This window comes from Bacillus rossius, chromosome 1 (genome assembly GCF_032445375.1).
Source record: "Bacillus rossius redtenbacheri isolate Brsri chromosome 1, Brsri_v3, whole genome shotgun sequence".
NCBI lineage: Eukaryota > Metazoa > Arthropoda > Insecta > Phasmatodea > Bacillidae > Bacillus > Bacillus rossius.
Genome location: NC_086330.1, coordinates 283593964 through 283610826, shown reverse-complemented (window position 1 = coordinate 283610826; position 16863 = coordinate 283593964). Strand labels below are relative to the sequence as shown.

At 35.5% G+C, this 16863-nt stretch overlaps 1 protein-coding gene across 1 annotated transcript in view; it reads right to left on the bottom strand.

Annotated features, from left to right (window-relative positions):
* Positions 1-16863, bottom strand: part of LOC134527666 (methylthioribose-1-phosphate isomerase) — a 51137-nt gene that overhangs the window by 22117 nt on the left and 12157 nt on the right. The window contains exon 4 of the mRNA XM_063360540.1: positions 8348-8556. Coding sequence (XP_063216610.1) covers positions 8348-8556 — 209 coding nt within the window. The remainder of the gene's footprint in view (positions 1-8347; positions 8557-16863) is intronic.

Here is a 16863-nt window from a genome sequence, read left to right as displayed (position 1 = left end):
AATTGAATTTTATGACTGTAGTTCAAAAGCAACAGCTGTTCACAAAGAATGCAGAGATATATGTAGTTGGTGGTTGCTTGGGTGGGTGAAAGAGGTGAAAAGAAGCAGAACTGGGTGACCAACTCCATTTGACCCATCTTCTTCATCCTGCATCATTCATCTGTCACACCTGTACAGAGGTTTAGGATGCCCCGGACCAAAGTGGTATAAGTGACACCTTTAAGAGGCAGAGCCTGTAGTTTATGAACTAAGCTGTTCCCAATGGCAAAATAGGTACAAGTTTGTGATTACAGAGATCAGTTTTAACAGTTTTGGTAAAAATCATAGCATAGGTAAATATGGCATAGGCCTACATTAATGCTTAAAACATCTAGGTATTATATCTCAGTGATATGGATATCAGAAACTAAGGACTACATATTTTAAGGAATAAAACAACAAATATTTAAGTATAGCAACCTCTTGCCTTTTTAGCAACTTTTGTAAAATTAACTCCTTTCATAACATTTTCACAGCTTCAGTGATGTTCTTGACCTAGTTAGAAGACAACCTGACACAAAAACACAAACAAAAATAATACAAATATGAATAACTACTGAATTTCTTCCAAGACACGCATTTGTTGTGTCTTTGGGAGCTCTGAAAATGAGTGTGCTATACACTATACAATGACATTCTACACTTGCAGGCAAACTAATGAACGTCAGCCAGGAAATAATTACTACACCATGATGTAAAAATACACTTAATCTAAGAAAAAAAAAATATTGCTCACTTCAGATTTAAATTACAACTTTTCCTTATTCAATGAGAAAAGATGGGAAACGAAAGACACTCTTGGTTTCAACAGATTTTAGGCCATAACAATTTTATAATGTTTGTTTTTAATAATTTTAATTCCCTAAATTATAGTATATTTTCATGGAATCCCTGAAGTTAATAATGATATATTTAATTTGCTTTTTGTAATGACTATGACTTTTTGATGAACACTATGTTATGGTGTTAGTAAATCTCTTAATGTGAGATAATGTGCTTTAACAAAAGCAAAAATTCAATATTAAAAATTAAAAAATTCATATGGCATTGAAACTGTTGAAACCAAAATGGCAACTTAAAATCCACACCATCTACAAGGACTGTTCTGATATCATATACTAGTATTGGATATCAGCAGATACTTAGCTTTCGGCAATACCAAGTATCGGCACACATATTGGAGGTATCAGAAAAAAATATGTTCACTTCACAAATTGGATTTATTTTTTTTAAAAATACACCTATCCCTCACTTAGCACCACTAATTTGTTCCTAAAAATGCTCGTGTTATTCGAAATCGCGTATCCTGAAGTATTACTTTCCATAAATAGCAAGGCTAATTTATTTAATGTGTTCCGAAATTGTGTTGGAAAATATACATACTTTATGTAATATAAATGCGTAGAATAACACTCAACCATAAATATGTCACACCATTAATCTTTGTATACCTCCCATCGCACTTTGTATGACAAATACGACACCGCGTAACGGGAGATACGTGGTTATGTACTTTTATCGTCAGTCGGCTGGCTGACTTGCCCACCTGGGTGCGACCTTCAACTCACGTCGCATACTTTTCCAAACAATACTTTACTGACAGTGAAACTGATATTACTGTCCGGATAATTACATTTCACATTTTAAAAATTAAAGTGCTTATTCGCGTATCACCACCTGGTTCACACCAATCCTGTCAGGACAATGATTATTTTTTTCATTGCAACATTAATTTAACAAACTTTGACACGTGAATCATCTGTTAATTTCTGTTCCGGTATCTAATGTCAAATATATTCCCGCTAGTACAAACATCCTTATTTTGTACGATTGTGCGCACAGTTGATTTGCTGAAAACTAAAGTGCGACCAACATAAGCGTGGCCTTCATGACAATGTGCGGGCCGTAATACTTCTAGTTTTGTCTGAAATACTTGAACACGATGCATTATGAGTGATCAAGCACATACAGTTACCGGCAGCTGAATGGGCAGACGTTGCTTTTGTTTGAGTGAATTCCTTGCCACTGGCTAGACTGGGTTCACGACCAGGCAACAACGGTACGGCACGGCGGCATACGCGCGGACGTAAAAACATTTGGTCCTTTACACTCCATAGCCGCAATTTGACTTGCCATAGATTATGTTTGTACAACATCCGATAGCGTAGTCAGACCTGCGCGCGCATCTCTTCCCACCTTGTTTGGCTAACTGTATCCCACGGCACATCTTTTGTTTACAGACGTTGAAACAGACTTCGTGGTGTCGTGTCTGACATTTTTTTTTGTCTGCGGAGATTTCGTGTTAACTGAAATTTACAGTCGTGCTATTCAAGACTGGGGCAGTAATATTAACATCGCGCTAAATGAATCGCGCAATCTAAAGACGTGCTAAGTGAGGGATAGGTGTACATGTTATATTTTATCGTCAAGTTTTAATTATTTTAACTAGATCTATTAAAGCAAATCTTAAAAATTAATAACTTAAACACTGTTTAACTACAAGTAAATAATAAATTACTATGTTAACATAATATATATTAGTGGTGCACCGATGCGGATACCGATGAATCGTAATTGGCGATTATGGGTACTTACCGATTAATCGTAATCGGCGATTATCTTAACGATTACTTTGCCGATTATCTACGTCCCGGCGTAATTAAGTAGGTTTTAACTAGAGCTGGGCCGATGCCGATCCCCGATCGTAATAATCGGCCGATTTTGTTAATTTTGCCGATCATAATGATCGGCAAAACGTAGCCGATTATTTGAGCCGATCATTGGTCTCCTACTGCAAACTTATAACATTGAATAATTACCTGTACCTAACAACTTTCCATGTTTGTTTACGGTACTTTTTGGGAAGAAAATTTGATTATTCATCGAAAAATAATAGGATTTAATAATTTAAAACTAACCACACACGAAAAAAATATACCAATAAAGTAAACAAATACCGTAAGTTTTATAATCATTGAACAATTATATACCTAAGTATCAATTTCCACGTATATTTACGGTACTTTCGGTAAAATAATTTTCCATTATACTATTTGCAAAGTCATTTATCATTTACGAACCGAAAACTATGTATTTGTTTACCATTTACGGTTAATATTACCGGAATGGCGAATGGCGACTGTTGTTTAGGTTGGTTATGTGACGCCAGAGATTAGAGTGACGCGCGTCGCGCGACGGAATTCGTACGGATTAATGGCGCTAGTAGTCTTGTGGTTAGTAAACAACTACTCTTCGGGAATGCATCTATTTAGTTTTTTCTCGCTAAATATGGCCTATTGAAAGTTTTGTTTAGCGAAATTAATATTCTTATCCTGTTTAGCGGGAAATAGAGCTTAACTTTCTTTTGTATAAAACCTGGTTGATGAAGAGTTTTGTTTCCCACAGTAGAACCTCGTTAATCCGTGACGCGCTAATACGGGAATCGGATAATCCGGGACGATTTAAAAGTGCAGAAAAAAAAGAGAAGCTAAAATTGTCAGCGCTTAAAATTAACGTCATGCGGGCCGGCGGCCGGCAAACAATGCAAGCCATCGCGTGGGCCGCCAAACTCTGCAACGCTGTTTGTACCGACCCTTTGTGTCGCCCCCCCCCCCCCAACCCTTTACAAATGTCACATTTGTCACTCTTTAAACTTGAGGGGGATGTCCTGACTTCTGCTTCCCGTCTCCCGTTTGTTCGAATGTTGTTTCACGTGCTGCTGAGTTACTTTCCGCCCGCCAACGCACGGCAGGCGCCTGGCGAGTGACGTGTCTGTCTGGCATTCGGCTGGTCGAAGGTTTGGAGGGGGGTGGGGAGCTACCCAAAATTTATGTGTACAAGGTCAGCACGATCTTATCTTTCTCTCTTCGGCTGTTGTAAATGACCGTGAACTAATGGCTAGGCAGTGCCGTATTTTTTTAAGCCGAGACAACAATTCGAAGGCGGCCCTTACCGTTAACCGATTATCCGGGTTTATTATTATTATTATTTTTTTACAGAATTTCAATTATCCGGGCATCGGCGGGTCCCAATGAACACGAATAATGGGGAGTTTACTATTTTTATCCATCTGCTGCCAAGGCTCAGTAAGCCTCGGGAGATGTTACGTCACATGACCTTGGCCTTAACCCAGCTGCATGCTGGTGTCTGTGAGAAGCTTGACAAGACCTTCCGGGCTTACCTGTATAATCGCTAGTCCGTGAAATTTATAATGTCGTGATTTTTAAGTAATCATGTCAATGAAAAGTAGTTTTGTCTGGGAATATTTCACCGTTTATAGTGATCCGTCAAAAGCAATGTGTAATCAGAGGTACTTGAAAGGCTCTAATCGGCTCAGAAGATCGGCAAGATCGGCAGCAGATGATCGGCATCGGCATGATCGGCAAAATAGGTGATCGGCCCAGCTCTAGTTTTAACCGTGTAATATTTTGTTACACATTTTAGGACGAAATACTGTAATATTTGTATATATTACAAAATTCATCTAACTCCGTCATATCAAGATTACAGATATTTCGTTAAGTTTAATTAATCTCATTGCCTCTAACAATAAAAAATACATTTTTCCTACACGTTTAACTACGTTTCGTCTTTTGTTCTGTCTTTTGTTTAGTGGCCTTGTACATTACCTATAGCCAGAGACGTAAAATAGATGGCACGCAATCAAAATACCACAAGCAATTGCAGTGTATTCTATGAGAATCGATCTTTTCGAGTCGTAGTAGCGGTTCAAAATCGTGGTCCCGATACCTTTCAGAGTTTATCAATGCGTTTTACAAACTCGTTATGGGCGTCTTTGGTAACATTATCCGTTGTTGTGTTATTTGTATGTGACGTGAAAAGTGAAAAAGTATTTATAATTTTATACATTCAGTCAACATTAATAAAATCACATGTGCTAGAATTGGTTTTGAGTCATTTTTATATAATTATAGTGAGATGGCGACTAGGGAGAAAAAAGTGAAGTGCGGATACATTTTTATATAAACTCAAGTGAACAAAATATAGCAACATGTTTACATTGTTAAACGGTAATTTCTCGATGCAACCTTATGTGATAGTCGATAATAATGCTAGTTTTCCGCAACAAAAACTTACCCATTGTAAATTACAATTATTAGACTGTAGTTCAAGTTGTTTACAATAACAAATATAAATAGAAGTTAATTTAATTTACTCTTTGCAATGACTTAATAGTGTATTTTATATATTTTTATACTGTTATTATTAGACATCTGCGAATTGTGATTTTTCAGTTCGAATCGAATTCGAATCGAATTTCAAAAAAATTCACGAGTTTCGAATTTTTTTCGAATCGAATTTGGGAATATTTTAAAAATAACGTAGATCATAAAAAATGTCTAACATACCTCCTTTGAAAAACTTGTCACATAATTCACAGTTTAAATCAAGTAACTAAAATTAAAGTGAGACTATTTTGAAGAAGCACATCCAGATTCTCAAAAATTAAAAAAAAAAAAATACAAATTATATGTCTATAAATCACTTCGCAAATCATTTAAAATTGTCATGGAGAAAGGTGAGTTCATCGACATGGTGCGGCAACAACAATTCTCTGCGGCTGGTAACTATGTTGCCTACTGTAGAGAAAACTCTCTTCACTTGCCACCTTATTTAGCATGTTTGACTTTCAAGGATAAAAATATTAATAAAAATATCACAGCATAAGGAAGTGGTACAAAAGAAAAAAAATTGCTTGTCTGTAAAGTCGGTTTACGGACGATAGTTTAATGTGACGTCATAACGAAACATTGATGAAATGATTGCATACTTTAACGAATAAAATTTAATAATTTTTATTGAATTATCACTACTTTGGATGGATACAAAGAAGTGAAATTAAATCTACAATTTAATTGATGAATTTACTTTTATTTGCACTCATTAATTCAAATATGTTTATTACTTTAACAAAGAGATTATTTTAACTATAACTTTTATACATGTTTGCTATTTAACTTCTTCCAATCTGTGTTATTCTGTTAAGGATAGGACGATGATAGGAAAAGTAGGAAACGAATGGCAGTGTTTCAAGTTTAATGCGCCTCGAAAAAGTAAAATCGATTGTTGTTCCAATCGAGTGGAAGAGAGATAGATGCAGCGCAATCGTATAATGAGCGTAACGGGACACAGAGTAACGGGACAATGTGTGTAACGGGACACTTTTTCGTGCGTGCAGCCGGCGTCCGTCGATTTATTAGACGTAATCACGTCAAAAAAAATTTACCGTTTTTATTGCGTAAGCAATGCACATTTTATTCTAAAATCAAGTTTATAATTAGGGGTGAGACCGTGGGTTCACTCTTAGCTGAGTTTTGAAATAAACAAACACCGTCGTATCACTGCGCCGCGTCAGCAAGTGATAGGCTGAATTCTTCTTGCGCGCCAAGCACTAGTTCTAGTTGCAACACACACACTTCAGTACAGTCGGTGCTAATAAAATAACGGAGAAGTAATATAACATGAAGCACCGTAGCACTTTGTTCAGCGTAGGTGGTTCATTTGCGAAAAAAAAAAACTATGCACTTTGCGCCTAAAAGCCGTCTTCACAAAATCATCACAATTTTTGATAACAGGATACTCAAGTTTCCTTTTCTTCCCAGGAGTTGTTAATGCCCCAGTGCCCTGTAATTCTTTCCCTGCACGAAGCACACTGCTCTTCGAAACACTCGTAAATTCCGCAGTTAAACTCGCGATATCGTTCACACGACGATCCGAATATTTGTCTGAAAATGTTTTAAAAACATTCAACATAATAGTTTTCTGTGCACTTTTCAAAGGCTTTCCCGTTCTGTGCTTTACAAAACCTTGTCCGGCGTCAGCCATAACAAACCGTGCGCGCACGAATCCGAAATACAACTGTTGCGCCGGGTATCAACTGTAGACTGTACACACAGCGTCTGCTAACATAATTGTAAGTAAATACTTGCTGACACATTAAACTGTATTGGATATTAATGGTGAAACGCTATAATGCTATATAACAATTGTTATAAAAAAGGCAGTGTAAAAATACTTACAAATGGTACGTAACCAAGGGACTATTTCTTGGGCACGAATAATGTGCGCGGCGGACGGCAGCCAATGGAAATGTTTGTTTACAAGAGGCTTTGTTTATTCCAAAACTCGGGTAAGAGTGAACGGAGAATACTATTGTGCAAAAAAGAATGTAAAGTAATCCATAAAAAGTAGACTTTGCGAAAGCAAGCTAAATAATTTAAATTAATGAGTGATACAATAAAACCATTTTATTCAACGTAAAAAAAAAGAAAATAAACCCGTAACAAGAACGTGATTTGTAACTATATGCATAACGATCGTACGGGTTAACTTGGTTTTTGACAGAGCGCGCGCGTGCATGCAGTCTGCGAGCTATCGACATCAATTTTCGACTACGTGCGTGCGCTCTATACAGGAATACAGGAATCAACACAACCAAACTGGTGCTGTTTACGTTTTTATAAGCGGACAAGCGGTATAAAGCAACTCCCGAGACGTTTAAGATGAAGTTTTTAACTTTTAAAAAAGTCTTTAAAACACGATTTACATATCAGATTACTTTGTAAAAGGATTAATTAAGTTAGTAAGCAGTTTTATCAGAACGAACGGCGTAAACTGCGTAAAGCAATAGGCGCGTTGTAAACAACGGGAATTCATTGCATTACATCGAATGAGGTTAAAACGGGACAGAAATAAAATGGTTCAAATAACGTGAAAACGTAAATAACGGCAACGTAAATAAGGGGTTTCGATGTATAATTTTTTGTAAGTGGAAGATGTAATCGTCCATTTACATTTTTTTTAAAATTGGGGGAGGGGGATGTCAAGTCGAATTATTGTAAAATGAATTCGATTCGAATTTCCGAATCGAATATCAAAAAATTCGAACTCGAATTCGGTAATTTCGAATATTCGCAGAACCCTAGTTATTATAACTGTATTCTCAATTTTACCTACTCTTGTAATTAAATTCACATGGGAATAAAAAATTTTGTGTGCATTATTACACTTAAAAAAATTATTTCATTATAATCGGTAACTGAATCGGTATCTGCCGATTATTGCTCTCATAATCGGTAATCGAATCGGTAATCGGTAAAGCCATATCGGTGCACCACTAATATATATGTGATGCAAATTATTCGATGCTTTGAATTTAGAGTAATTAAAAAATGACATTTTCGAACATATGTATAAAAACTTTGTTTTAAGTATTTATTCAGAAAAAAAAATAAAAAATCTCAACGTGCTGGAAATGTTCTGAAGGGGTGAAAGCAAGCGAACACACCTGGTACGTCCCGATCTTGTTGGCGGTGTCACCGTTCGCAGCGACGCGGTCAGCCCCGACGACGACCGCCGAGACACTGCGCGACCTCATGAGCGCAGCAACCATGCTGTCGCACACCAGCGTCGACGGGATGCGCTCGTGGACCAGCTCGTATGCCGTCAGGCGTGCCCCTTGGTTGTACGGCCGCGTCTCCGTGCAGTAGACGTGCTCTGCATCACCACACACCACCACCTCCTATCAACACACATCCCTGGCCGTCTGTGCACACCTGGCTGCAAGTACACTCTTCTGCAGTCGAAGCTGTTTCAACTTCATTAAGCACTCAAACATGAAAACCAAACTCATTACAAGAAACATTGTCAAAACAAATAACATTTTAGTGGAACCCTCAACATTTTCGAAGGGACATAAAAAAATTATAACACGATGAAAATAAATTGAATAAAGGTATAGGGAGATTGTAGGGAATATTATATTTGAGGTCTTCTTGCATGACCGAATGTACAATGCTTAACCTTAAAACAGAATAACTGATAGTTTAAACATTTAGATTAAATGTACCAGTATAGTAATTTCACATAAACAAAAATTATTATTCATTAGGCACTTAAGATACTTACTTAACACAAACATTTTTACTTCATTAGCTTGCTATGAAATTTTTTTTAATCAAAAACAAAAATTAATATTAATATTAAATACACTCTCAAGCTTTAGCACAACATATTAAACATATTACAATTGTATGGTGTTGTAGAAAAGAATGAACCCAAATGTAATACTTTTGAGATAGCTTGTGTATCTAATCATTTTATTTAAATTGCATGACCTGGCATGTATATAGTGATTTAGTTATTAATTTGTTTTCATTAATGTTTGTAATTTTTTTGCATCTTTTTTGTTATAATCGGTGGGATTATTTTAATAAATGGTTTATAATTATCCTGAGTCTGTGTGCTGGGCTCCTCAAATAGGTATAAGCCAAATGTGGTTAGGCAAGTTTTAGGTGCACCTTGAAGAAACCGTCTAGGATGGTTGTTAGTATGGCTGCGAGTCACAGTTTTCCACGTAACAAACTCACCCTCCCATTTTCTGGTCGAACGGCAGTTATTGAATGCAGTAGTGGCAATGTGCTTGGAGGAAAGGAAAGGTGAGGGAAGAACAGGGTACCAAGTGGTGGCAGGTAGCTTGGACGCAATTGGCCCAATCACAGTTAGTGAGAAAAGCATGGCGTGGGATTTTGTGGTGGCACATGGAGGGAAGCGGCACACAGTGGGGTATTTGGTCGATTTAGGCGGCCAAAATTATTTTTATCTTTTAATTGGGTCTACATATGCCAGCTTACCCATTCGTGGTAGTTTAAAGTGAAAGGAAACATTTTATTTGGATTTTATAAGACTTATTACTTTATTGATAATTTTATACAAAAATACAAATGTTACCTAGAACACCTACCTAAATTTACACAATAATGATAAATCAGATTAAGACAGATACGGTTCTTCATCAGAAGATTCTTCTGTTCCTTCTGAAGTCTCATCTTCTTCAGTTTCAGCAGTATCTGGATGCTGATTTGTAGTTTCAGCTGGAAGTAGCATTTCTAGGGTTTCCTTTAAAAACAATTTTTTAATTTTTCGAATTATAGGCCTCATACCAGTTATCAACGGGTCAGAACTTAGTAATAGTCTGTTAAGCACATCTAGGTTGCAAGAGAGACTGGAGAACTTTCTTGCGTAATTTTGACGGTAAAGACGAAAATGTTTATTGGGTGCTTCAGCAGCCTCTTCGGAAAGTTGGCCTATAGGCAGCAGCGCGTTCTCTACCACAACGGCACCATGAATCAGAATCTTGTGAACCGTAGGCGTCATCGGATGCCATGGATATAACTGAACATACAGCTCAGCCGTCTCCATGGTATATTCTGAGAATTTTTCTATGTTAATATTGTGTCCACACGATACGGTTTCCAATATCACTTTGAAGCGATATATTAGTTTGGAATCAATGCCTGTAATTTCTGCTGCTAATTCCGGGTCTATGAAAAACCTTCTACTAGTGTTACCATCATTGGTATTGCCAAATCCGGGTTTTGGCACATCTACAATCAAACCTATTTTATTTTTCACGTTTTCTTGGATTTCTAATTTTCTCTTATTCACTAGTGCTTTTTCATTTTCTGATCTTACCTGCCACTTTTTAACGGGCAGTTTATAGGAAAGATGCAATAAACTTTCAAATAAACGGATTCTAGCATGTAAGATCAATAGTCCAAATTTAAGTGTCTCTGCATTAACCTCGTTTTTGACTGATAGATTATTAAAATCTTTACTTGTTGAACCGCAAATATAACATCTCAGTGTGGAAGTTGTTTGAGTAGCAGCGTTACAAACTTTGGCGTCGATCATGGTGAGCATCATTGTGTGTTTGACTGAGTATAATTTGTCTGCCAATGTCACCTTCGTGTCTTGCAACAAATTTATAGACTTTTGTACATAGTTGATTTCTTCATTTGTTATGTCTGTGGATTCTTTCACATATTTTATTCTAATAGGACGACAATAACGTGGCGAAGAAGACGTTGGATTCTGCCAGATTAATTTCTTATTTGTGCTACAAATTAGTTGAAGCGGTACAAAAGAACTCTGGAAAATATGTGCATCGGAGTCAGCATCATTCTGGAATTTTTGCTTATATTGAGTTTGTTGCGAACCATCACAGGCCCACTTGCAAATTAACACTAATGAGTTACATTCTTCTTTATTTAATGTTTGTACACCTTCTTCTAAATGCAACAACAGTTGTGTAACAGTATGGTCCAGTAAATGTTGTAAGTTAATTGCAGCACAATTCTCAGTAATGAAATATGATTCCTTCTCTGGGTAACAATCTACTTTTGCTTTCTGAAGAATACTAAAGCAAGGATAGAACTTCTTATTAGTCCTTCTAATTATTTCGTACTGTCTTCTGGAAAGTTCCGCTTCAACAAACATAGCCAATGCACTTAATGTCGTTTGTTGTGGTTTATCATACCCTAACCTAATAGAATATGCTCTCTTATATTTCCCTGCTCGCTTCGGAGAACTTGTAATTTCCTTCAGTATTTTGGAAACGTCTCTTTTTCCTACAGCTCCTAATGTCACCCGAGTAGCGTAAGTTAGTACTTCAGACTCTGCAGTATGTTCTGTTCTTCTTCTTTTGCTTCTATCACTCAAATCTTGAAATCTCTTCATTGGCCTCCCTGGTCGCTTTATTTCTTTAGGAACTTCAAATAGTCCATTGAGCCAATCACAATTTTTTTTTTTACAAATATATCCTTTTTCTTATGTGTTATGGTCCACCTTCGTTTAAATTCTGATTTAAAATGTGAAAATTTATGCTTTACATAATTTATTTGTTCCTCAGAATAATTGTCGTTATGTAATAAGTAATTTTCTAAAAATTCTAATTGTTCCTTAATATTCGTTAACTTTTGCTGTTGCATCATGTTAAACAACTTTCTTCGAGTCACTGCATTGATGCCCGAAGGCCCTAAAACAAAATTTGGAAGAAATCGTAAAGAAAATAAACACATGTAAAAAAAAGAATAATCTGCAAACATACATATATATATATATATATATATATATATATATATATATATATATATATATATATATATATATATATATATATATAATGCAAAACCGCGCGAATCCGCAGGTAATTTTTACGTAATTGTAAAGTAGAAGGCTTAACCTTTTCATTGCATCAAAAATTATGACCGGGAAACCCCGGGAAGTAGACTAATATACTTACATAAGTTTAAAATTTATTTCGAAAATAACGAGAAAAAAAAAAAACTACTATGTAAAATGCTCTATCTCTGCTAAAACAGTAAACATCTGTACGAAAATACACGTCTTTTATACACAATTACCTGCTTCTTCAGGCTCCATTAGTTTTCACTTCACTCTCTAACTCGCATACACACAAGTCACTATACCAAAAGAAGCCTCCACGGGAGAGTCAAGAACGGACACGTCCACTTCATGAGAACAAGTTCCAACTGATCTCACGACCTTAAGGTTGCGCCGAGCGATAAGATGGATACAATTTCTTAATCCTAGACTCTTCAGCTTTCATATAAGGTATCACTTATCTGTGTAAAGTCAAATTTGTAAAATGCACTTTTGGCCGCCTAAATCGGCCAAATACCCCACTGTGCGGCAGCAGACAATGAAAATGGAAGACGTGTTCTGAAATGTTCTGTCACTTTTCAAAGAGAAATAGTGTGCCCCCAGGGGAAGGTGGCCAAGTGGATGGCCAGGATGCATTAAGTATCGATGTCTTTTAGCACCAAGGTGCTTTTCTCTCCATAAAATGTAGACAGTAAAAAATATAATGGTTTATTCATAGCCGGCATTTCAGTTGTGTTTGGTAAGACACAATGGTTTGGTATGTTACGGGCCCCACCTACATGGTTACACATACAGTTTGCTGAGCTTCAGGAAAAACCGTGATTTGAAAATTGCTTAAGATATCAGATGAGCAAATATGTTTCTGGATATTGTATTTTTATAAGAGTGAAAATGATGAAAAAAGCTTATTTTTAGAATAACTTTTACACATAAAACATCTAGTCGAGCTTGCATTTCAGTTTTATCGCAATTCACCATAAAACCTTGTCCCTTGATGTGAACCAATGTAAACGATGAATAGTAAAAAAAAACTTTCAGGTCTTAGTCTGATAACCCAAATTCCAAGGCCTTATTAACCCAAGATCTGACGTAACTATCTTTTAGACCACGTCCTTAACCCATTCACAACTATCAAGGTTCGAGATAAGTGTGAACTTTCACAACAGCAAGAAATAAAAATTACGAAAGAAAAATAAACATCTCTCAAGCTGTCTGACACACTGGTCCAATGTGAAAAGACTAGCCAAACTTCATGGCAAACAGTTTGTTCAGGCTTAAGGAATATCTAATATATTTAAACGTAAGAAAAACAAGTTCAGTTGCACATATGTACATAATACTAAAAGCCACTGGGGAGCTAGTATTATACGTTAAGTTAACTAAATTTTTGTAAAAAATGCTACACTGTTAAATTTCACACGGACATAACGACATAAGCAAAACATTTTTCCTGCTAGTACAAGTTTAATTGAAAATTTTTTAATAATAAATACAAAACATTTTAACATGAGAAATCCACCATTATGACATTTTTGCAACACTTGTTAAGGATGTACTACACAAAACCTGACTCTGTCATCATCTTGGTTTTTAAAAATAAAAAGTCACAGCTTGCATTTAAGGTTAAGGCACGCCAAGGCACAGGACCTAGAATTAGGAACTGAAAAAAGTCAATATTCATCGACTGCTGCAATGACTAAGAGAGCTGTAGTTGCTCCCCTGAAATAATTAGTTATGTATTTGCTAAGGTATTTCCAGGCTGTATCCTGTCAGTATCAGACCCCAGCAGGTACACAGCCTATCTAGTGTCTACAGATACCTGGTGCACTAATTTCAGGTCTTTCTCAGGACCTTTAAAAACTTTTTACTACTGCTTTTTATATCACATGGTCTTTTTTATAAGCAATAAGAAAAATTGAACAAAATACTAAATAAAGCTTATATTTGTAGGAATGTGCAAATTTATAGGTTAACACTATTCAGAGATAAATTCCACACTATGAAAGTGGACAGTCTCCAACTACCGTATTTACCCAAAAATAATGTGACTGAGTTTATGAAAAAGATGTTTATGGATTGTAAATCAAAATTCAAGTACGTTGCACTTGAAAATTATTTGAATTATTAAATTTATTCCATATTCATGGTGCCACTTTCGTCAGTAGAGTGATTTACATCATCTCTTTTGAAGCACCACGCCACATTTAGAAAAAATAAGTAATTGTGTTTTATGACTGTAGTTCAAAGATAGTAGCTGTTCAGAAAGCAAAGAATGTAAAGACATATGGTGGTCACCTGGGAGGGTGAAAGAGAAGGGGTAGGGAGTGACTTCCCAGCAGCCTCAGTTAAGAGAAGCAGAAGGAACGCAATGACAAACTTTCCTTCATCCTTCATCCTTCATCTCTCATTTGTCACGTCTGTGTAGAGGTTCAGGAAGCCCTAAACTAAAGTGGCATAAGTGATGCAGTTTACAGGCAGTGTGTGTAGTTTTTCAACTAAACAATGGAAAGATACAAGTTTGCGATTGTTATGTGAGCCCCAATCTCAGTTTCCACAGGTTTGGTAAAAATCACAGCATCATATTCAGGTAAGTAAGGTATTTATATTTTCTGTGCAACTATAAACTGAAGTGAGCAGGGGATAAAAAAATTCCTGGTTTTTTCATGGGTGGTTTTTTTTCAATATTTGCATACAATTTGCATTTTTGTTACACAAAGCACACACAATATGATGTTTTATTGGCGTTAAACAATAGACAACTTAACTATAGACTTAAAAATTAAATCAATGAACTTGCTTAAAACAAAGCCTACCACCAACCAAAAAATTTATAATCTCACGTCACCAAAATTACTTGACACAAAACACACGTGTTTTGCCCCTCTTGTGAGACTGGCTAATGCTGTTCTTCCCATGCTACCGATATTGATTTTAACATTACACAAATTGCAAATGGTGTTTGTCCTGCACTTTGGATCTTTCGCCACCCATTCAAACTCTTTCGTATATTTCTCATTGTATGTGGTGACCGAACTCTTTGACATTTTGATAGTCTGCGCAAATTACATGTTAGATTAAAAAATTCAAAACAACGTCCCGCACAACTAAACTTTTAAAAAACTCGAGAAAATTATCCGTGATACCGTGCCGCAACAACATGAGCGCAAAGTAAAAAATATATATGTATATACAAAACTAGTGCTACCAACATGCAGTGCGAGAAATTACTACCACCCTACAACAACATTTTCAGCCAAAATGCTGTTGCTTTTGAATAGGTACAGAAACATAATAGTATGGAAGTCTGAATTGTTAACGGTTTCTTACATACTACAAAAGTTTTTAAATGCAATATGAACAAATTAACTTTCACAAAACATAGCTAACGAGAATACTGTCGTGCTTCGACGGGTGGTGAACGTGCTCACGTTCAAGTTTCTCCACCATAGGCTTTTAACAGCCGTATGTTATTGCGATTGTTACTTCATAAAAAAAATTCCCGGTTCTAATAAAAATTCCTGGTTGATTCCAGGTATTCCTGTTTTTTTTTTTTTAAAGAAATCCTGGCTATTTCCCGCATTTCCCGGTTGGCTGGCCACCCTGAGTGAGTCATCAAAAGAAAAAACGCAAGTTAGCAAAAGGGTCCTAGAAATTGAAGCAGTTACAGTTTATTTCCAGATAATTTCTTGACTTTTGTGACCAATCCTTCAGTTTCATTAGTTGTTTGCAACTATTGTGACCTGATGACACCCTATTCTATTGTGGAGTGCCTGACTGTACATAGTGCCTATTAGGCCTGTGCGAATATCAGTTTTTTAGTTCGAATCAAATACAAATTTGAATACCAAATTATTTTTGAATACGAATATTAAATTTGAAAAGTAAGAATGAGAATTACCTATATCTCACAAAAATTTTTTTCTTCACATCATGTAAAAAATATGCAAAGAAAAAGTAAACGTGAAGTGTAGTGGCTTATGGGCAATTAGGCAAATAATACTGAAGTGAAAAGTTGGTTAGGTGAAGTCAGCAACAATAATTATGTATAAAATTTTGTCTAAATATTTAAATTTTTTTTATTTATTTATTTTTATTATAATTATACAGCTAACCTAACTTAACCAAACATTTAATTTCAGTTCCTACTCACTTTATTTTCTAGAACCTGCTACATATTGATCCAGCAAAATTTTGTCAACAGCAAAATACTGTGAAATACAATCAATATATAAAAATAAAAAATAAAAAATTTGCTGAGTTCCCAAATTATTGATTAAATGAGCTCATATTTAAACCCTGATTATTCAAACATCTTAGTTATTAATGGCAACTAGGTAAACTGTATTTTAGAACAACAATATTATAAACAAAATTTCTGCTAATTTCATTTGATATCAGAAACCATTATTTTCCTTTTATGTTTTATAGTTGCAAGATCTGTTTCATCACAGAATCATGTTAACATTGGTATTCGACAAATTCACGAGGTATGCTCTGTCAAATATTCTTAAGAAAACAAATATTTGTTATTTTCAAATATTAATATTTAAGTTTGAATCTAATACAAATAATAAAATCTTTGTATTCATATTAGAAAATTAGAATATTTACATGGACCTTGTGCCTACCCTACATTGCAGTGTCCACCTCATAATCACTTGTTTTTATGATTTTTTTTTATTTTATAGTTCCAAGTTAAATTTATGTTTTGACTATTGTGTATCTGTACTATTTGTGTTGTGCCTATCTCAAAAGTTAACTAGTCTTAACTGTTGATAAGCATGTTACCAATATAATAAAATTTAAAAAAATAGGTAAAAACCACAAACGTCAAAATTG